Source organism: Phyllopteryx taeniolatus, chromosome 4, assembly GCF_024500385.1.
Source record: "Phyllopteryx taeniolatus isolate TA_2022b chromosome 4, UOR_Ptae_1.2, whole genome shotgun sequence".
Taxonomy (NCBI): domain Eukaryota; kingdom Metazoa; phylum Chordata; class Actinopteri; order Syngnathiformes; family Syngnathidae; genus Phyllopteryx; species Phyllopteryx taeniolatus.
Window position 1 is genome coordinate 24825023 of NC_084505.1, and position 21713 is coordinate 24846735.

Sequence of the window (21713 nt, forward strand, 5' to 3'; positions counted from 1 at the left end):
ACACTCAACACGTATTGTCGCTGTCCAATGAAAAACCCATAATTCACAATTTTGTGATTTTTTTCTTCTATTTTTAAACTGTATTTATCCCCCCCCCCCAAAAAAAATATGTATTCATGTTTTGGATTTAGGTGAAAAAAAAAAATACATACACTTTCTATTGGACGGCAAATTTAAGACAATTTATTTTCAATAAAATATATAGTCAAAAATAATCACATCAGAGGAAAAGAGAGCAATATTACTGTTTAAAACTTTATAGAGGATCTCATTAATAAAACAAAAAAACAAGACTTTTAGTACATTTAATGAAGTTACAAGACTGTGTAAAACAATACATTATGTGCAGTACATCCCAGGTATACATTCCACATGTAACAATGATTATGTGGTTAAAAAAAAAAGGAAAAATAAACAATTCAGAGAAACTGTGACGTTCACAGATGAGTAGGTTTGAAATGAAGTTGTGTTGTTTTATTGTCTATGGTGAATAATATTTACAAACAGGGATGGATGTATACATTACAATACGAGGTATGTTTTATTAAATTGTATTATTAATGCAATTAAATCAACAAAGTTTTGCATAAATAGCTCATATTTACACAACATAACCTGTGCATGTCTGTACCCTGAATACATCTCAGCGCCAATCTCACTTATGTCAGTGTAACATTTGATTGTGATTACAGAAAAGAAAATGATCATAAAATAGAATGTTTGGAAATGTCAGGTTCACTCGTACGGGGCCTAAAGAACATTCTGGCAAAAATATATGATGTTCATTCACTTCTTTGACCCGCTAGACTGTGCAAATGATTCCTATACGCAGACGATGCACGAGGCAATGGTACAGATCATTTTTTGGTAATGATCCTTTCTGAAGTGCAGCGGTGGGCAACCTATAACATGTACTGTACAGTGGTACCTTGACTTACGAGTGGCCCAACTTACAAACCATTATTTGTTCAATTGTGTGTGTGTATTTTTTTTAATTTTTTTAAACTTAAATTGGACGTATGAGTGAGCTCTTTTCTAACCAGGTAGTCTATTTTGCCCTCCTTGGGCATTCCGTGGACAGTTTGGCAGATAGCGAACAGTTCTATAAAAGATGCCCAGTGTGCTTTCTTCAAGCTGTTTAATGCCATTTCCAATTGACGTTTAGCATAAAACAAATGCAATTACACGTGACTTTAACCAAACCACATAACCCTGTCATACAAAAGTCCACTAGCTTAATGCTATATAATGCAAAAGACATACACTGCATTCCAAATTTTTATACAAATGATATTTTTCTCCGATTTTCCTAAAGAGTTTAAACAAATGACAGTCGGCATCATTTTTTAAAACATCTGAATTATATTCTGACGTTTGAGTTGAAAATGATGCAGCCTGTCATTTGTTTCAACTCTTTAGGAAAACCGGAGAACAATATTATGTGCACAATCATTTGGAATGCAGTGTAGATAGGCCAATGAAACAAGCATCAATATGATGGACATGTTTCATCATTAAATCTACGCGTATTATACTGTATGGCTGTATTATACTGCCCCCTGGGGGCCAAGTTGTGCACACCATAAGGAGCAGCACAATGTCCTTTGAATTAAAGCATGAAATCATGCTACAAAAGTTGTTTTTGTATTTAACTATGTTATTAGTAGGGATGAGAATCAAAGAGAGGTTAATTTTGAGTATCAGTTTTCAGTAATTCGATTCCTAGGAATCATTTGTTTGCTTGACTGACGATTGCGCTTATCAATCACTTTCATAGCAAAGGGAAACTTTTATTTTTAATTCAAGTTGCCAGTTCTCCAAGTTATATATGGATATTTGAATTCAAGAGCCGTCAATGGCAGTGAATGGGTTTTATGTTATGAAAGGGGTCACGGAACAAATTCAAGTAAGCAAGCGGGGTTGGGCATCGAGAATCGATTGGAACCCGGACTAACGTTCCGGTTCTCCCAGAATCGTTCAAATTGAAAAATTTCGGTTCCCTGTTTCAATGACTACAGTCCGCCGACCCCGAAGAAGAAAGTGTCAAAAACAAACAAAGAAGAACGCGCACGAAGATGTGCTTGTTCCCAACGGCTGTGGTGAACAAAAGTGTGTCGTCTTTGTTAAAATGAATGACCCTAGGCCTCAGTGCAACACTTGGATTAAGATTATATTGTGCAAAGGAGGCTTTCACGATGTGTAGAAGTCTGACGTGGTCCCCTTCTGCTCCGAGCCTCATCCTACACGGCACGGAACTACAGTGAAGTCAAATTCGGTGAGCGAAACAATAAAATACATCATTGAGGCAGCTAACAAGTTAAACGGTGGGTTGCTCTTTTGCACTGATGGTGTTTAGCGTTTATTTTAGTCTTCGAACCAACGTAAGAGCTGATGACAGGAAAAACAAAGCTTAACATTAAGCTAAAACTTCACCAAAGGTGAAACTAGAAAATTTACATCACAATGAATTGGGACAAAATTCACACAAACGTCGTCTCACAGTAGCACAAACACTAACCTGTCAAAAAATCGTTTTATAGCATTTGGTTCCATTCATTGCATTCTAGGTTTACTTTTCGTTTTAAAAATTCACCGGTATCGCGTGAAGTTACTTTTCGTGCCAAAATGCTGGGTTCCGCTGCGTACCCTTCAAAATAAAAGGCTATAAGTTTAAAACAGGAAGTCAAGTTAAAACTTGCACATATAAACCATTTGACGTGATAAAACAGTCCCAAATAATTAAAAAAATGCTATTTTTAACTTTCAGCTGAAACATTAATTAATGAATATTAGGTCAACTGGATTAGTTCCACACACATTGCCTTTTAGGTCATAGGTTTGATATTGATACTGATTATAAAGAACCTCAAGTCGAATGTTCATTGTAGTCTGCTGTGGGCTGCTAAGAAAATGGATTTGTTCATAATTTGGACACCCTTTATTTAAACCACCCCAACTTTTTTGACCCAGCCCCCTAAAAGAATCGGAATCGAGAATCGTTTCGAACCGCAATCGAAATGAGGAACCGGAATGGGGACCGGAATCGCTCAAATTCAAACGATGCCCAACCCTACTCGTAAGGTATCACTGTAATTCTAAAAACAAAAGCTCAAAAGCCCCTCAAATGTTTGGTTCCTTTGTGCCATCGTGGTTTCATACTGTACATAAAATATATTAGTGTGTCCCTCTGCCAAATGGCCCCTGATAGGAAAAAGGTTGCCCACCCTTGCTTTAGTTCCAGGAGGTTCTACTGTTATATACCAAACATCCTAAAAAGGTATTTAACAACACATCCTCTTTTATTAACAGTCTGAAAAATGGACAAAGTCGACTCATTTCAAAATGAAACTCGTCCAAATAGATTTTTCCTTTAAGTGCAAATGTAAGTGCTGCCAACAGCAACAGTGGAGCCTCTCAGGTCCGACACCATCCCGTGTTCCTGAACGCAACACCTCGTTTTGGATCAGTTTTAACGATCCATTCCCGACCCAAACTATCGCCATCATTAAATCATTTATTAACTGTCTGGACAATTTATACAAGTGTAAAATAATAATAATGAAAAAATTAAACCCTTAGCTTTTATGACTACGGTAGTTAATGAACATGTAGCTGACTTTGGCTTGTACATTCTGTTCTCTCGTTTTCTTTTTCTATACATTTGATGCTGAGAAGCCAAACTTGTAAATATTAAATTTTTCTCGTCATATTACATTACTGTTTTTGTAAAATAATCACTTTTTCCTCATAATGTCACAGCGCTAGTTTCCTTAAATTACAACTTTCTTTTCTAGAAAAAGTAATTGTTTTCCTTGCAATATTACATATTTGTTCTCATAAAATTACAACTTTTTTTTGCAAAAGCAGGACTTTTTTCTTTTAATACTACAGTTTAATTCTCGCAAAATTGTTTTTTCAATATTTGTAATAAAATGTATTCTCCAAATTATATTTTCCCACATAAAAATGAAAACGATGTTGCTCGTGAAAATTTCTCTGACTTTTTTTCTTGTAATATTAAAATTTTATTGTCTATTATTACAACTATTTTCTTGTAACTTACAACTTTATTTTCTGTAAAATTACAACTTTTTTATGTCACACCTTTATTCGCTGTTAAATAACCTTTTTCCTCATAATACCGAAATAGATTTTTCTTGTAATGTTATGAGAACTTGTCACTGTCTTAAAAAACAAACAAACAAAAAAAACATCTATTCGAAAACCAGAGTTTTGTTGACATTTCTGAAAAATAAAACATTTGTGATGAATGCTTTTGACTAGACAATGTGACATTTAAATGAATATATCTGGAAAAATTTACTTATACATCACATTAAATAACACTTTTTTTTTTTTTTAAATTGTAATTGTGGGCTTATAGCTGCTTTAGTCATATTATACTGATCAGCCAGAATGAAAATATACATATTGTTGCTGTCCAATGGCGAAGTAAAAATTTTGTGTGGAAAAAGGGGAAGGTTTTGTCCCTCCGCTACGTCAGTGCAAGTGCGACTTTAGAGATTAATTTTTCGAGAAAATCTTTCGTCAAATTCCGACTTGTATGACCACAACTTTAGAGGTTCCACTGCGTTTACAATTTAAGCGTTAGAATAACACTAACAATCTCCACTAGCCAGTCCAATACTTCTTAGCCACTGGCAGCAAAAAGCTCATTGACGTCATGAGATAAGAACACTGGTGAGACTTTTCGTGCACCTTTTTTTGTTTTGTATTAAATAAATCGAGGTCACACAGCAGTTGTCTCACACGTCACAATTTTTTCCCCCATAAAGGGACCCGTTGTCGACTATTGCACTTGCTGAGAGGGTCCACAGACCACGCCCTTTTACCCAGCATCCCCCGCGTACCGCTGCCACTACGCCCAGCGCCCGCTCGACACAAAGCTTCGGCTGAAGGAGAAGCTGGTATCAGAGCTGGTGTGCTTGCCCCAGGCGCCGAAAGGCACCACGATGATGGTGCTGTTGTCCTCTGAGCCGTACTGCAGAGCCTGCCGGAGGACACGCCCAGGTCGTTTAGAAGCCACGGCACGAGACCAGACATCACTTGAGCCATGCGTGCATGTGTGTATTTTAACGATAGCCTAGTATTATAGCTAATACTATTAATGGGCCTCATGCAAAGGTGGTTTGTTTGTGTGAAATAATTTTACAATAATACAGTTGTTTATGTAACACGGGTTGATGACTGTGTACATGCTAGATGCATGGTGTTGAGGCTTTATGATACTCTCCTCTTTAAGTGCTGTTATTTCTGCCCAAGGTGGCTACTTAATGAGTCAAAGGTTTCGAATACATTTTGGTTTGTAGACTGATTCCATGACTTATTTTATAACTTTAATAGTGTATTCATTCTGTGCTTCAATTCAGAGTAAAGTGAGAAATTGAAGTGCATGAAGTTCAATTAAAAAAAAAAAAAACTTTTGACTGGAAGTGGATATTCTTTTCCTGCTGCTTTTTGTGTCCATAGTATCCTATATTTACTATTTTACTGTCTGTAAAATTATACTTTTTTAGTATTCACGTTATTAGCTCAAAAATGTTAATTTTCTAGTTAATTTTTGACACAATTTACTTTGTAACTAACCTAACAAGGAGAGGATGCAGTCTACGTCTTGACTGAGCACATTAAAAACAGCATTACAGGCCCTGCAGATTTGTTTTCCAATGTTTAGCCAGTTACTGAATTTAATAAAAAAAGGTATTAAAGTTCAAACAACACAACATTTGCACTTACATCTTAAATGAAGGCATCCCTATGGAGGCCACGTCAGCTCGTACCTGTTCAGAGATGCGCTGTGCCGCCTCCTTCGGGTCGTGACACTGGTTGATGACGTTGCAGATCTCCTGGCTGTTCATGATGAAGTTGATACCGTCGGTGGTGAGCGCCAGGAAGGAATCGTGCACGGGACTCAGCTGGAGGAAAAGTGCATAATAAGGAAACATCTTTAAAAGCTTAGTTGAAGATTCTAAATTGTGTGAACGAGAACTTTTTTTGTCTGCATGTGCCCTGCAACTGGCTGGTGACTGGTCCGAGGTGTACCCCGCCTTTCTTACAAAGTCTTTTGAGATAGGCTCTAGGGACCCTAATAATAATAATTGTTCCCTTGTGGATGCATTTATTTAAAGTGAATGTGCATATTTGCAATGTAGCACTCACAAATTTGCTTATTTACCATTTTTTTTACCCTGGGATCATAGCTTACATTGTAAGATGGAAAACTCATCTAGTGCTTTGCTGCCATCATGTGCCCACCTGGGAGAAATTACAGGTTTAAGTGACCATCTATGTTTCTTCTCCTTGTCCTAACCCAAAGGACTTTTAACTAGTATTGACTATCATCGACGTACCGTTATTCTCTTGGTCTCAGGCTCGGCAATGACCCCCATGCTCTTCAAGTCAAAGTCACCGATACTTCGCGTCATGGCCAGCCTGCCGTTGACGTTGGACTGCCCCAGACTGTTCCAGGTGATGAAACCTCCGCTCCTCTTGATCCTAAGCAGAGGGAGACGGAGGCATTTTAATAACAAATTCACTTTATTGACGGGGATTTTCAAATGAAAAGTCGGAGCTTAAAGCCTAATGTTAGTTTAGTTTAGGTATAAACTGTATTTTCTTTCATTGAGTTGCACTTTGTGATTGCACTCTGTAATACCAGATTTATTCAGTTAGCCCTTGGGACATTTGAAATTATTTTTCTGTAAATTTTATTTTTATCGTCTGTCATTTATTCTAATTTAAGTTCAAATTTCACGCTGAAAACTGTTTACATACTGTTTGTTGCCCGGCACATAGGCACCTCGCTAGCTAACTAGCCAAATAGCTTACAAAGATGACTGTTCCTCTTTGTAAGAAATTGAATCAGCCACAAAATGCTTCCTTTTCAGATGATCATGTATCACTGTTGTGCTGGCATGAAATGTAAGTTCTGTCTCGCAGGTTTTGCATCGCATTCCTCTTTAGTATTTTTCGTGGAATGCTCAAATTTAAGGGCGCCGTTGCTCACACTGGCTAGCAGTAGTTCTTCCGGGTACATCACGGGTATGTGCAACATTACTACGGACCCAGATTACGACTATTGCGCATGTGCATCAAGGCCAGAAGGCAGACAACAGGCGAGCAGCGGGAGAATGCAGGCACTTTTGAGAGAAAAACAAAGCTTCATAAATCACAAACGATGACAATTATTAAATAGTAGACGATTTTGATCATTGACCTAATCGTGACTTGTCGACTAATCTTGGCAGCCCGACTGGCATATGTTCTTTATCCTCTACAAAAAACGACTGTTAGTGCAGTTTACCAAGTCACTTAATTGTAAAAATCTTTGTTTGTGTCTTAATGCCATTCCCATTCATTTCAATGTGGAAAGATATGAGTGTTTCGTAAGTCAAGGCACCGCTGTATTTGATCTATCTCACTCAGAGTCACCCGATATAGGCGCGAGCACGGTTTATTTTTGGGTTGAACTCCAAAGATGTACCAATTTTTTTGGCCGTTCGCACACTTGCCTTTCCTTCTCGTCCTTCCTCTCGGGCGTGTGGTCGACGGTGAGCTTAAGCGCCTTACCCTTGCGACACAGCATGGCGCGGCTGTCGCCCACGCTGGCCACCACCAGCTCGATGCCGTCCCTCAGCAGTGCCACGGTGGCGGTGGTGCCTGCGTTCACCCCGGGCGCTACAGAGACATTACGCAGGGCAAGCGTGAGAGACAGAAAGTTGACGCTTCACAGCTGTGCACAAACAACCACAAGATATATGTATACACAGTAGCGCGCACACAGAACACACAGACATGAACAGAGGGATGGGCGGGGAGGTCATGTAGTAGATAATGCAATTGTCAATGAAGGGGGGGGTGGGGGGTGCAGTTGCACATGCATTTTGAACAGAGTTAAGTGTGTTCAGTTGTATGTACATCTTAAACAACACTTAGCAATGCTTTAATAATCAATCACATAACGTCTTCTAATACAAACACATTCTGATGCAGATTTTTTATTATTATTATTTATTTATTTATTTTTTTACACGTATATACCAGCAGCAAAAATGATAAAATTGATTTTCTCAAACTGAATTAAATGGCCATTTACACATTTCGTTGCTGTTCAAGTCCGATGACACAAGGGGTGTTGACTCTTTCTATCAACTCCATGAACAAAATTTGACTTTCTGTCTTTATACAAATAGTCGGGCCTCTGGAGTGCCTGCCCGCCAATCAAGTGTGAAATTAAACAAAGTAAATCTTTTGTGAACTGCCTATTTCCAAAAACGTGGCTGTGAGCAAATTGTAACACAACAATGGTGCTAATTTACATAATACCGCCCCCAAGCCAAATTTCTCTGTCCATGACCGCCGGAGTCCACAGTCTAAAACACTATTATGTCAAAGCCAAAAATTAAGCCATGCCAAATTGAGTTTTGCTGGATGCACAGATTAGCATTGGGTGTTTGGCAATTGTTGACAGTGTTTCCGTTGCATGCACCACATGCACTGATCCGCACACACATTGTAATCCGTCTTAATGATGAAGTGCTGCCTCCACGAGTTCAAATAAAATCCATCCTGTCTTTTTGGGGGGCTTGCTTGTGCTCCACAGTTTGCTGCAGCTTTTTGAGATTCTGGGCTCAAGAAATAGCGCCTCCCTAGCTCCGGCCAATAGACAACATGTTAACGAAAGCCATACTCAGCACTGGTCCACCCCCCAGGCAGGGTGAGCAGTGGTAATTTCAGCGAGGCTCAAATCAGGGGGTGTAAAGTGTACTGTACATTTTGATCAAAAGGGTATTTTGAAGAGTCAGTCAAATGTGAGAGGGATGGTATTTAAAAATATGCATGTCTGTCTTAAAATAAAAACACATTAGCAACACATGCTGTACTATTATTCACCCTACACAGCTGTCACAGTATGTTGTACGTGTAGAGTATATTTAATGGTTATAATATTAAGTACTTTCTTCTAAGTCTTAACTTATAGGGATGGGAAGCAGAAATATATATTTTTAACTCTGTGATAAGGATCTCCCTGGGTCTGAAATAAAGAATAAAGTACCAAAAAGCTTCAACTGTCAGGATATTTACTGGTTGACAACTGTATAATTTCCTAAAACATTATGTCACCACATTCCAATTTCTACAAAAGGGCAATTTGGTCTGGTGTTGCAGCTATCGAATCATTTTAGAATCGACTAATCAGATATACATTTATTCTGTATCACTGAACACAATGAGTGCATGTGAGGTGTAGATATTATCTTTGTCGACTTGGCGTTGCTATCCTTGCGTTCTACTGTAGCATCTGTGACTTTGGGTGTGTATGGCTTTAAAAAGGTGGTGCCCAGCCTGGTGAGTGACGTGGGCGTCAGTGAATGAGAGTATACAGCTGGCTGTTAACTGGCTAAACCGTTCGGCAGCTGGTCTATGAAAGTGATTGTTACGTGTTTGTTTTCTTACCGTTTGTTCAATAAAGTGATTGAAAGTGCACTGGCAGCTGTGTCTATCCTTGACCACTAACCAGCGATGGTAGCCTATATTGAATGAGCTAACATCGATAAGTTACCTTGTGTTGGCGATTGTGCTGTTGTAGGAAACATTTCACTTCATCTACTTTTGCAAGTGTGAAATGATTCCAAACTTTGGACAGCTTCTGTCTTTTATGGAGCATTTCCTCCTGGGTTGCAATCATCAAGCCAACTTATTTTTACAAGGAGTGCTGTCTGTAGTAATATTAATCTGTTTGGAAAAATGATCCTTATAAAGCTTTGAGGCCGACATTTTACTCTTTGACCTCTTTGTGTGATCAAATTAAGATATTCGATCAATCGTTGCAGCCCAAACAGGAGTGCAGCGAAAGTATGCACTGTAGAGATACTTTAGACGACAATGTACGAAAATATGTTCTCACTGGTCGCTTACTCTAGACATATAGTGTTGCCGGAACACAGAGGACACATTTACATTATGTTAAAACCGTCATCAGGTGGGACTTGTGGGGTTGTCATTGGACAGCAACGATATGCTTAAATGCATTACCATTAACTTTAGCTCTCAAAACCTGCTCCGGAGATGAGCTACGCTAGCTAAGAGCAGTGTTCCGAAGCCAATTGTGCACATTAGACATGCTGCGTCGTGTGGAGTAATTCTGGCAGAGGGTGACAACAGACGTTCTCAAACTGACGCGCGCCCTCACAAGAAGCTCTCGCATACACTCGGTAAGAGAAGTAAGAGAGAGCTAGAGAGAGAGAGAGAGAGTAGAGATAAAAGTGAGAGAGAGAGAGAGCCGTAGAGGGGAGTGAGAGAAAGATCGGGAACCTTCCGGAAGTCCAGGAATTAGGACCCGCTGGACTCTCTCTCCTTCAATATCTAGCCCCTCGTCATCCACATTGGTGCCAAGGGCCTCCAGCTCTGAGCTGGGTCCGCAGCTGTCGTAGATAACATGCACACACATACACACACACAGGCATATTGGGACATTTCACACAGCGCGGCCCCCCCGTGGGTGCCACGTCAACAGGTAAACTAGCGTTAACATTAGCCTAATAAACACAGTTGGATTATGTTGAAATATCACATTTGTTTCACAGTTCATAGTTATCCAAGTACCACCATCATCATGACCGACATTAAAAAAGTACAGTGACGTCGTAGGCAAAACCGAGGCAGAGGTTTCATTCCTAAAAAGTATATTTAATATTATTGTAAGCCAGTGTTAGAATTATTATGCACAGTTTGAACATAACTGCACTTAAATAAAGGGAAATATAAAACTACTTGAATAACGATTCAATTACAATCAATGGCACCAAAGTTAAATACAAATTGTAAACGTAAACATGCCGCCGTTCTGTCGAATCATGCTCTAAAGTTTCGGCGTGGGTGAAGTCGTTTAATTAAAAATAAAGTAATTTAATTACAGTAAGTTAGCACCCATTATTTCTGTCATGTAATCTTGGTTTGATCTGACTGATTAAAATACACGATCTGACTAAAGCAGTGCTTTCCAACCTTTATGGAGCCAAGGAACATATTTTACAATTGAAAAATCTCACGGCACACCAACAAACAAAAATGTCACAACAAGGTGGAGACATTAATTACTGTATTGACTTCCTGCCATCTAATAGAAGACCATTCATTTGTTCTGTCTGTCACTATGCCTCACTGGCATAAATAGAGGAACAAATACATTATTTATTGTAAATATAATGTTTTTTTGGAGCAATTAAGTACACAACTATATACAGTAAATGAACAGGTCATTTAAATAGACACATTCATCGTTTTTTTAAAACTCGCTGATCGGCCCCAAAACTCCTGATCGTGTAAACCCTACTCTTTTGAGAATCACTCTTCCATGTATGACATATAACAGGTACAAATATTATTATTTGTCTTTCTACTGTCCCTAATAAACATCCGGAGAGTAAATGAGTCACATTTCTTGAACTATACGAGACAAAATCCTTCCAAAAAGGTGTTTGATGACAATGAGCTTAAAACTAGGGTCTAACATACCAAGGACATACAGTCCACATCATGGTTCACATCTACAGTCTTTGTTTTGTATACAGTGGAACCTTGAAAGGTTGAAAATAATCCATTCTGGGAAGCTAGTCCAGCTTCAATTTAAAACTATTTTTTTCCCATGGGAAATGCAGGGGGGTTCTCGGTTTATGACAGTCCCGACGTACGGCTTCGGCATAGAACGATCAATTTCAAGTATGCTCGTCGAGCTTCGATTTGGAGCACTTTTACCAAGAGGTAATAACAGAAATAAAGCCCATCCGTTACAGGGCGCAACTGTGGCCTTTAATCATACTTATTGTTAATCGTACTTTTTTAGATAACATTTTGACATATCATACATAGACATCACACAAGTGTAAAACCAAGTTAACCACTGCGGTAGTTCAAGGAAGTGGCGAGTAAGTCGACTCGACTTTATAGGTTTTTCAAATTTAAAACTGATAAAGTATAAAAAGAAATGTAACCACAGTTGCGAAACTGAAAAACAAAAGGGAGTGTGACTGCATGTGACCCGGGGTCATATATTCTATTCTTCTTTTACAATTTTTGGTCACTTTAGCCATACTGTACTGAGCAGCCAGGACGGAAACACATGCTGCTGCTAGTTTCTTTTCCAGTTCTAAGGCCGTTGTTAAATTATTTTTCCTCTTAGACATCACTGGTACCCTTTATGCAAAAAAGGCAAAGAAGAAGCCAAAGCAACATAACCCCAAGTTGGAATGCACAATAATCACAATCGCAGTCATAATCACTAACTTACGATTCTCTGTGTCATTTCAGCGCACGGTGACAATTGGTGCTGGCCTCTCCCAGCACAGTTTTCCGGGCGTGCTTTCCCGAGTTTATAAGTCAATGTTACGCAGAATAGGCATATATCTGCTGGCTACATCCAACTGCCACGCATTCAAGGTGAGTTAAATCAATTTAGTTTTAGTGCCCTGATAAATCAAGCCTTAAATGTTGTATGGCGGAACTGTTGTAAACTGAGCACCCCCTGTATTCATTGCGTTTCTTCCTTCAATTGTGTCACTAATCTTGTTTGATGCCGAAAGCAGTTGATAAGTAATTTAGTGTGCATTTGTTATGTCTAGTGTCTTTTGTTCATCATTAGTTAACCTTGGCTTTAAACGACAGACCTCCATGCTCAAGTCACGTCAGTTGCTAAGTCTTAGGCTCTTGTTGAAGGAACAAAACAAAACGCTATCATTGTGTATGAGTTACGACTCAGTTGCAAAGACTAATAATATTTTGGATCAACCTACCAACTGAAGAGCGGGGCAAATGCTTGGCTAAAGCTTTGTCTACTTCTAGGAAAGCCTTAGTTAAAACCAGTTCCAGATTGTCCTCGTCAACCACAAGATCCCTGGAACAACAAAACAAACTAAATTAAGTACACAGAGATCAACTATTACTTATTTGTAAGTATTATGCTCAAAATAAATTCCACAAATATATAAATAAACAAACCGCTGCCAAACATCTTGACACTGACCCCAAAAGAATGAGAAACAAACGACATAATGTTCGCTGACAAGAGGAGAGCTCAAGAGTCACGATGAAAACTTAATAGATGCCTGGCTCTCTACAGTTGAGTAAATAAAACCTTATGCTTACTTGATAAAAGTCTCCATGTATTTGTCACAGAAATCCGCCGCTTCCGGCCCACCGTGCCCGTCAAACACGGCAAAGTAGATGATGTTGTTGGTCATTTGTGAGAGCTGGAAGCGGTCCTCATTCTCCTTGCGTTGCCCAATGAGCGAGGCACAGCCCACCTTGGACAGGCTGACCTTGGGGATGGGTTTGCCGTAGCGGATGCTGGACGGCAGCAGGATGGGCTCGTCGATACGATTGTCCCAGATGCCAAACGAGTCCCAAGTGGTGGGGTGGCCGCTGCTGTCGGCGTCGAAGCGTGTGCCGCTGCGGCGCTTTTCTGAAGGTGTGTGGATCTGCCTCCTGGGGACGGTCGAGTAAAGGGCGATGTCCTGTTTCAACGTGAGGGGCACCAGGGCCATTTGGGGAAGGCCGTTGCGTCCAACATGGGGCCCACTGCACCTTGCCAGGCGGGCGAGATAGGCTATTGACATCACCCTTACAGCGGGAATACCAGAGAAGCACGGGATATCGAGAGACACGGGATCACCTAACAGTGGAAAAAACAAGGAGACTATTTTTATCATTGAACTTTTTTAGTCGCTCGTGCAGTGTTCCCCCACTATTTGTAGGGGACAGGGAGGGACTAAGCCCTGCCGCGAATAGCAAAAATCCAAACAAGGTTTGTAATTGCCGATCACCACAAGATGGGTCAAAATGAAACTCCTCTAATCACTTCAACATAGTTCCTTGGCACCAAGCCGAGCTTTATTTTTGTCAAAATGAGAATCCTGAACTCGCTTGAATGTAGTTCCATGGCCATGAGATGCAACAGGATGGTGCCAAAAATAATACTTTTATTGCTTTGGCCTGAGCGCAAAAAGTGACTAACAGAGGATAGGTTCCGAATCCCACCCCCCAAAAAAATCTGCCAACAGATAAATTAGCAAATGCCGAACCACAAATAAGCAGGGTTCACTGTAATTGACACCCCACAAAAAATGCTTCAATATAACAGACAATCGGATTTAACAGAGTACCCCTCCCCCTATTAGTCTTTTAAATCAAGGTTCCACTGTACTAGGAAGTTTCTCTTCGATGAACAGTTGCACAGAAGTGGGAGGTGTGTTCCTTTTACGCATTCACATCAATCTTTCTGTTCCGGCTCTTTGAGTGCCAATACAAATAAGTGCATATATATTTTTTATCTTTAGTAGACACTATATTCTGCCTCATGTTAATATAATTGTTCATGGCGTAGCAGATTTGAATCTTATGTACGTCTGACTTTTCTGACTTGACTGTTTGCATGTGTATTCTATTGCCCTTTATTTATCAACTACATTTCTATCTGTATTTCAGTTTTACACCCTTTTTTTGTAATAAATCCTGCCAAACAACATCTGCCTGTTCCTTCGAGGAAGCGTTGCAGAGAGGAGTTTCGCTGTTGGTGAATGAGAATCTCAATACAAGGGGAGTTTTATTGGGTGCGACAGAATAACAACAGAAATTTGTTTAGTATCTTTTTGTTTCCTATACTAAACTACAAGAAAGGTGATGCAACAATTGAACAAATGTTTAAATATTATGAGGTTGAGGGGATCTCAGGCTGTTACAATAGTTCCCTGATGTTCTATCTGCTTTTAGAATTGCATGTAGGGTTCTCCACCATAGAAAGCACATCATATTATTATTACAACTGCATTCAGTCATGGAACCCCATTATCCACTGACATTTTTTTTTAAAGAAAACAATGTATTAATGATCACTTCTACGACTACGCACGCGCATTAAAGGCGTTTAAACACACGATGCTGTAATTTGTCGTGGTGCATTCAAAATATGCATCGTAAATAAGATTACGTCAGTCGAAATTACATGTGACCAAGTCATTCGGCTAACATTAGCCGGGTGTTTGACAACACTGAATCACCTTTCGCGTGGCGTACATTCGTCAAAGTTGTTATTCAATGCTTCCAGTGAAGAATATTTAAGAAAAGAAAAAAAAAGCCCAAAATAAGAGTACCATCAACCGTGTTTCGATCTTACTGCGTGGCTAGCATGGTTCATATCGTTAGCAGGTGTTAGCTGACTAGCTAGCTTCAATGACTTCTTCTCAATTGGACAAAGAATACAGTGCCACAAAAGAAATCATACCTTAGATGTATTTTTGATAAAGTGGTCTTGTTTTATTCTCCTTTAGGTGCCTAGTTTGTTGCCCTGTTGAACAGTTTCCGAACGACGCTCCTCTAGCTCGTCTCGCTTAGCTTGTGTAACGCAATGTTGTTAAACAAGGTAATGGAGAGCCGCCAGCCAATCGGAACAGTAGGAGCCTCTTCTCAGCCGTAAACGCCCCACGGATAATGCAACCGATTGGTGGCCAGCAGTGCAAACGACAGTTTAAAGGACCAATCATCAATTAGCAGTTTGCAAAATCAGCCACTAGGTGTGAAGCATCAACACAGACAGAATATCAGTTCTCTTGAACTTCAAAATACTCTTAAAATATTAAACCCAAATGTTTAAAAACCGTGAATTTTCATTCTGCTCTTCAAAAGGTCGCCAACTATTTGGATCTCATTTGACAATTTCCTAGCTCCTCTGTATACATGCTCGCTCCTCCCACTATTAATTCCATCGAGGAGCGAGGATATTGATTTGAGACCTACCCAGATTTGAGATTAGCTCAGAGACGGGAACGGCGCCAAAACAATAGTTACAAGCATTCTGAAACTGGTCAAGGGTGTCACTATATAAACATGTTTTAAATTACTTTTAGCATTACTGTGAATGTTCACGCTAACGAGGAGTTGCTATATTTTAAAACAGCAGCAAAACAAATAAAATCCACAGAGGCCAAGGAGTCAGTAAAAATGTCTTTTTTCATTCATATGTACAAAATACAAATACAGTTTATGTACTAAAATGTACACACTCTCAATGCACGAACCCTCGCCAGTGCTTGTGTTCAATAAAAACGAAATTCACACAGATTAACTCGTCCATATCCATTTTGGAGAAAGAGGAACAGAAACGTACGTGCTCACACAAATGTAAACATACGCATACGTTGTCCACATTTACAGCAGGAGGGAATACATTTGGACATTTATTGTTATTATTATTTTTTCTTTTACACCAAAGATTTGTACACTTGTGGACTACAATGAACAGACATACTAGTCCGATGTTGCTAGTGATCACGAAATACACATTGGGTCTTAGGATTGTACTATATGCAAGTATAATGGGCCACGTTAAAAAAAATGACAAAAAAGTGAGGCAATAAAAATTGCGGCCATTTTTAGTTTTTTGCTTTTTATAGTAAATATGAAGATTTTGGTTTTGATTAGGACAAAAAAAAATGTAGACATGATTTTCAACAAACATCAACAATAATAAAGTCGAAATTATTTGTGAGGGAAAAGTGGAAACCAGTACAATTACAATAGAACAAAACTTATTGTAAATCTGTAACAGAAAGTTGTCATTTTTATGAGAAAAAGTCACCAAATAAGTGGAAGCATTGTTTTTTTACTATTAAAAATTTATGGTATAATCAAAGATTGTGTTCTCCCCAAATTATTTTTTGTGTTGTTAAATTGTGACTTTATTAACGTAAAAATAAAAATTCATCTCGCAATATTAAAGCTTTTTTAATCTAAGAAAATTATTTTTTATTTGTGCAATATAAATGTAGTTAGGTATTGCACATTTTCTCTTTTTCTCTTGTGAAAATTACAAATATTTTCCCACTACAATTAGTTTACTAAAATTTGGATCTCACAAATTCCTGCATGTTTTTTTTTCTGTATTTGTGCAGAAATACTACTTTGGCTGGGAATATTACATTATTATAGTTTTTTTTTTGCAAAAGGTTCTCAATTTTACATCTTTTTTTCCCCGCAATGACTAGTTTATCACAATATTTGCAATATTTGTTTTCCTCATACTAAATGATTTGCAGAATATTCATTAAGTCTTGCAAATTCTTATTTTTTCCCCATAAAAATGACAACTATTTCCTCACTAAAATGTGGGTCTTTTCATATAGTACCTTTTTCTCAGAAAAAAATACAACTTAACATTTTTTTGCCGTGAATTACAAATTATTCCAGTAATTCTACGACTTTATTAATAATTTAATTTATTTATAATTTTATTTTTCCATTTTAATTGTGGCCCACAATACTCCTTTTAAGATAGCTAGCAAAACAATCAGTTTGGCCTCTAGCAAGCATTCTTCTACAGAGGTCAGGTCAGATGTTAAATCTCCAACAAATATAAAGTCTCCTGTACAAAAATATCCTGCGCCATCTTCCTGGCAACATTTAAAAAAATACCATTTCATGTGTATAATTTTTAAGACTTCTATGGTAAAAGGTGAGAAAGGTTGTTGTTGCGTTACAAACGGACACAAATAAATTAGTAGACATTATAAGCTTGATTGTTTGCGGTGAAGATTTGGGGTTCTAGGCAGCGCTCGGGACAACTTGATCCAAACTGTCACGACAAAAGTCTTTGATTTTGCTCATATGAACTTGGTGGACTCTCTTTTGCTGATGAGGACCTCCAGTAGCTTCAGTTTGGCTTTGACGTGCTTGTACTCGTTGTACTCGGTGGCGAGAGGCGAGCGGTCCTCCTTCTGAACGTTCCTGAGGAAACACGACGACAATGTTCAGCTTCGCGGCATGGGGAAACCATCATGTAAATAAAGCAATTAATCACTTGATTATTATTCTATGTATACCATTATATAATCAAATAATGTCTAGATGAATGAAGATACGTAATATATATATATATATATATATATATACGCACACACACACACACACACATATATATATATATAAATAATATTAGCGCATACAAATAAATTAAAACCAAATCCAAATAAGATCACAGCAAGGCACTTCACTTTAAATTGCACATGAACAATTCATGCACCGTTTTAAACTGTTTTACAGCCTTTGAGAACTGAATTTTCCTGAGCTCACCTCTCAAACCCCTCTTTATTTTCTTTTTAGATATACTTAATTTCATGTTTTAGAAAATAAAACAGAGGCAACAGTCTTGGAAACAAATACAGTACTTGTCCATATTATAGTTTCCATTCTCTATGGAAATATCTAAAATCAAATTCTGCACTTTTCCATTCTTTCATAGCAACCCTGTTCTTACCTTCCATTCTGTTGAAAGAACTGGTCCTCAAACTCTTTGAGATTCTTGCGGATTCGCTTCTTCTCCTCTCGGGTCTCTTGGAGCTGCTCCACAAGATCTTTTCTACAGTATGACAACAAAATCTCACATTATTAAAAAAATAATCTGAATTACATTACTCGCAACAAGTTTGGGCTATATTGAGCTTCCAGGTAAAATTTAGGGAGGAACCTAAAATAGGCCTACACTAGAACCTGGACAGGTGAACTTAATTTAACCTTCTCTAAACCTTTGAATGCTCATCATGACAAACTGTTCAATATTTTAGTACGTTTTGCACAACTTGCTTTTCTATAACAAGGAGCTGAATGGCAAAATTCACAACAGGTGTTTGATCCATGAACATTTCCAAGACCGTCCACTTCTACACCTTTCAGTTTTAGGTTCATCCTGAATTTCACCCGGAAGCTCAACTTCCCAAACTATTTGTGAGTAGTGTATATTGCGGTGAATCCATGTGCCATTATTTAAGTCTTACGTGCTTGCGGAGTGCAGGTTGGACAAGCGCATGTCAGTCACGTTCTTGGAGGGCATCAGTTCGTCCACTGGGGAAATAAAACCGTCCACTTCCTCTTCCACATGGCCCAGGAAGCTGAGCACGTTTAGCTCAGGCCGAGCGGTGACCGAGAACTGCGTCTTGGCGTCACCATCGTCCTCGGAGCCGTCCTCTTCTTCCTGTGTGAAGAAAGAGAGCATGAGATGAAGCTCCAGACTTGCTGTGACTTGTCAAATCTAGTCCAGACTGGCTGAGACTGTTAGTGACAGGTTTAGACTGGTCAGGACTGGCCAAGACCAGCCATGATTGATCAAGTTAGGTTGAGATTGGCTCTAAATGATCGAGACTGGCTGTGACTAACAGTAACTGGTCGAGTCAGGTTCAGACTACTTGAGACTCAGTGGCTGAGTGAGTCAGGCTGAGACTGGCCGCGACTGGTTGAGTCAGTTTGAGACCAGACGATTTCGATAGAGACTGGTCAAGTCAGGTTGAGACTACTTGAGACTGCTACTGACTGTTTGAGACTGGCTGTGACTGGTCAAGTTAGGTTAGGACTGGTCAAGACTGCTCAAGACTAGCCGTAATTGGTCAAGTTAGGTCGAGCCAGGCTGGGACTGCTTGAGACGGGTAGAAACTGGCTGTGACTGGTCTCGTCCAGTTGAGACTACATGAGACTGGCTGTGACTGGTCGTGTCAGGTAGAGACTGGCTGCTAAGTTGAGTCAGGCCGACTACTTAAGACGGGCCGTGACTGGCCGAGTCAGGTTGAGACTGGTCGAATCAGGCTGAGACTGACCATGACTTTTCTAGTGAGGCTGTTATCACAGTCAAGTCAGTTCAAGACTATTTCAAACACTTGAGCTGGGAATTGACTTGTTGAGCTAGGCCTAGACTGGCTGGAACTGGCTGAGTCTGGTCGAGACTGGCCAAGACTGGCTGTGACCGGTCGAGTCAGGTCAAGACTGGCCATCACTATGCAAGTGAGGTCATTACGAGTCGAGTCGGGTCAAAACTACTTGAGACTACTTGAGACGGGTCTTGATGGTTGAGTCAGGTCAAGATTGATCGAGTCAGAAAGAAACTGGCCGAGATTGCTCTAGATCGGTCAAGACTGGTCTAGTCAGGTTCAGATTGCTGTGATTGGGGGTTAGTGGTTAACAATCATAACCAACCTTTTTTAGCCCTCATTTGGGCCCCGAATGTTAGTTAATCACGACACAATCATCATATATGAAACATGATCTGTCTTGTCAGAGGTCTGTGCTCCACGGTTTAAAAACTGTAAAACAAAAGTAAAAAAGAAAAAAAAAAAAGAAAAGAAAAAGAAATTCATGCTTCACGTTAACAACCCCCATGTCAGAAATACACAATATCAAACCTCATCAAAGAAGAAGCAAATGCATTGAAAGGTTTTGCCTTGGTGGAGATCACGCTAATGTACTGATGGACACTTATGTTGCGTCTTTTTACTTCATGCGCTTTATATATTTGCTGAGAACCATGTTAGTACAATGTTCCAAAACCAACCATGGGAACAACAAAACTAAAACCAACTACATGTTATCATCCACAAGCTACTGAGTCAACACGAAAAGGGTGCGGAAAACAGCAGGCAGCTGTCCAATCAACAGGCAGCCATGACGGGGGTCATTTAGAGCAGGGGTGGGCAAACTTTTGAGCTCAAGGGACACTTTGGATTTTTAAAACAGATAGATGGGGCAAGTCATTTGTAAAGAAAATAACAACAAAAAACAATACATAATAACAATGTTCAAATATGTATTTTAATAGTCAAATGATTCATGCTCATTTGTAAACTATTGTTTGTCATTTATTCAATTTCCATTGATTAACCAATTATTTAATATAAATCAAGTAAAATTGCTTATTTTTGGGGCCTGAACAGCGACCGCTGCAAAGGTCCTATTGTAAATGCAATTCTATTTTTATTTCAATAATAAGAATTCCACATTTTTTAAATTTTGATTATAATTAATTTATTCATCATTAATTATTTAATTAATTGTTCATTTGAGTAGCATTATATTATTAACTGTATTTCTTTTTTCCAATTCATTGATTTTAATTAATTCAAGTTTTTATCGTTTACTTTAATAGAATAATGCTAAGTTTAATTTGTATAGCTTATAATTATTGTAAGACTCATCAGCCAATTATTTAATAAAAGTCAAACAGTGTCACATTTTTGTTTTTGTGTAATACTGTTTATTTGAAAAATAAAAAGGCACATTTTTAAATTTTATCTTAGTAATATAATTTATTCTATGTAAAAATATTTTAATGAAGAAATAATATTTATGTCATTTTTAAAAATGTTACTATTCATTATAAATGTAATTATAATTAACCAATTGTTTAATATTGTTCTAATTTTTTTAAGCAATATTATAGTTTATTATTAACAATAAATTTAAAAATAATTACATAAGATAATCCAATAAAAATAAAATAAATGAATACATTAACATAACCAATTTCAGGAAATAATGACTAAATTAATGCTCGGTGGGCCAGATTAAAGAGCAGAGCTGGCCTTATGTGGCCCTCAGATCATAACTTGCCCACCCCTGATTGAGAGGGTAGTCAAAAAAAAAAAATTAATGGAGGATCTGATTATGGAAGCAGCTCAATGCAGCATCAGCCCTTTCACCTTGGTGTCGTCGAAGAAAAGCGCGGTTACGCCCTCGATAATGGGCTGCAGCAGGGGGCCTCGGCGCTTGCTGGAGGGCGAGCCCTGCGGTGACGTTGAGAAGTAGCCGTTAACCGGCGTGGAGGTTGCAGCACCGCCGCCGCCGCCGCCGCACTGGCCACACGGACATTTTTGGCGTTAGAA

General features: G+C 38.8%; 2 protein-coding genes across 5 annotated transcripts in view; both read right to left on the reverse strand.

Moving 5' to 3' along the window:
• Window positions 1–290: 290 nt before the first annotated feature.
• Window positions 291–15456, reverse strand: ppm1kb (protein phosphatase, Mg2+/Mn2+ dependent 1Kb). The gene is made up of 7 exons (XM_061770859.1): window positions 15299–15456; window positions 13165–13690; window positions 12813–12913; window positions 7533–7698; window positions 6372–6516; window positions 5802–5936; window positions 291–5011 (listed from the first exon to the last, which is right to left on the reverse strand). The coding sequence occupies exons 2-7, from the start codon at window positions 13632–13634 to the stop codon at window positions 4880–4882; spliced, it is 1149 nt and encodes a 382-aa protein (XP_061626843.1). The 5' UTR covers window positions 13635–13690; window positions 15299–15456; the 3' UTR covers window positions 291–4879.
• Window positions 15457–16004: 548 nt separating this feature from the next.
• The window catches only part of fam13a (family with sequence similarity 13 member A), a 58171-nt gene continuing 52462 nt past the window's right edge, over window positions 16005–21713 (reverse strand). For 3 of the 4 annotated variants that reach the window (XM_061770852.1, XM_061770853.1, XM_061770851.1), the window contains 4 exons: window positions 21531–21683; window positions 18843–19039; window positions 18326–18427; window positions 16005–17796 (listed from right to left, as the gene is read on the reverse strand). In XM_061770852.1, coding sequence (XP_061626836.1) covers window positions 17673–17796; window positions 18326–18427; window positions 18843–19039; window positions 21531–21683 — 576 coding nt within the window. In that variant the 3' untranslated portion in view covers window positions 16005–17672. The remainder of the gene's footprint in view (window positions 17797–18325; window positions 18428–18842; window positions 19040–21530; window positions 21684–21713) is intronic. The other variant, XM_061770854.1, reaches the window with a different exon arrangement.

Bases quoted from the DNA above. Each gene is read 5' to 3' on its own strand.
- ppm1kb (XM_061770859.1), bottom strand. From the start codon at position 13,634: ATGTCAATAGCCTATCTCGCCCGCCTGGCAAGGTGCAGTGGGCCCCAT. The intron at 7,699-12,812 runs GTAGGTTGATCC...ATGTCTCTGTAG, and splicing joins TTTGCCCCGCTCTTCAGTTG to CGCCCGGGGTGAACGCAGGC. The intron at 6,517-7,532 runs GCAAGTGTGCGA...CCCTCTGCTTAG, and splicing joins AGGAAGGACGAGAAGGAAAG to GATCAAGAGGAGCGGAGGTT.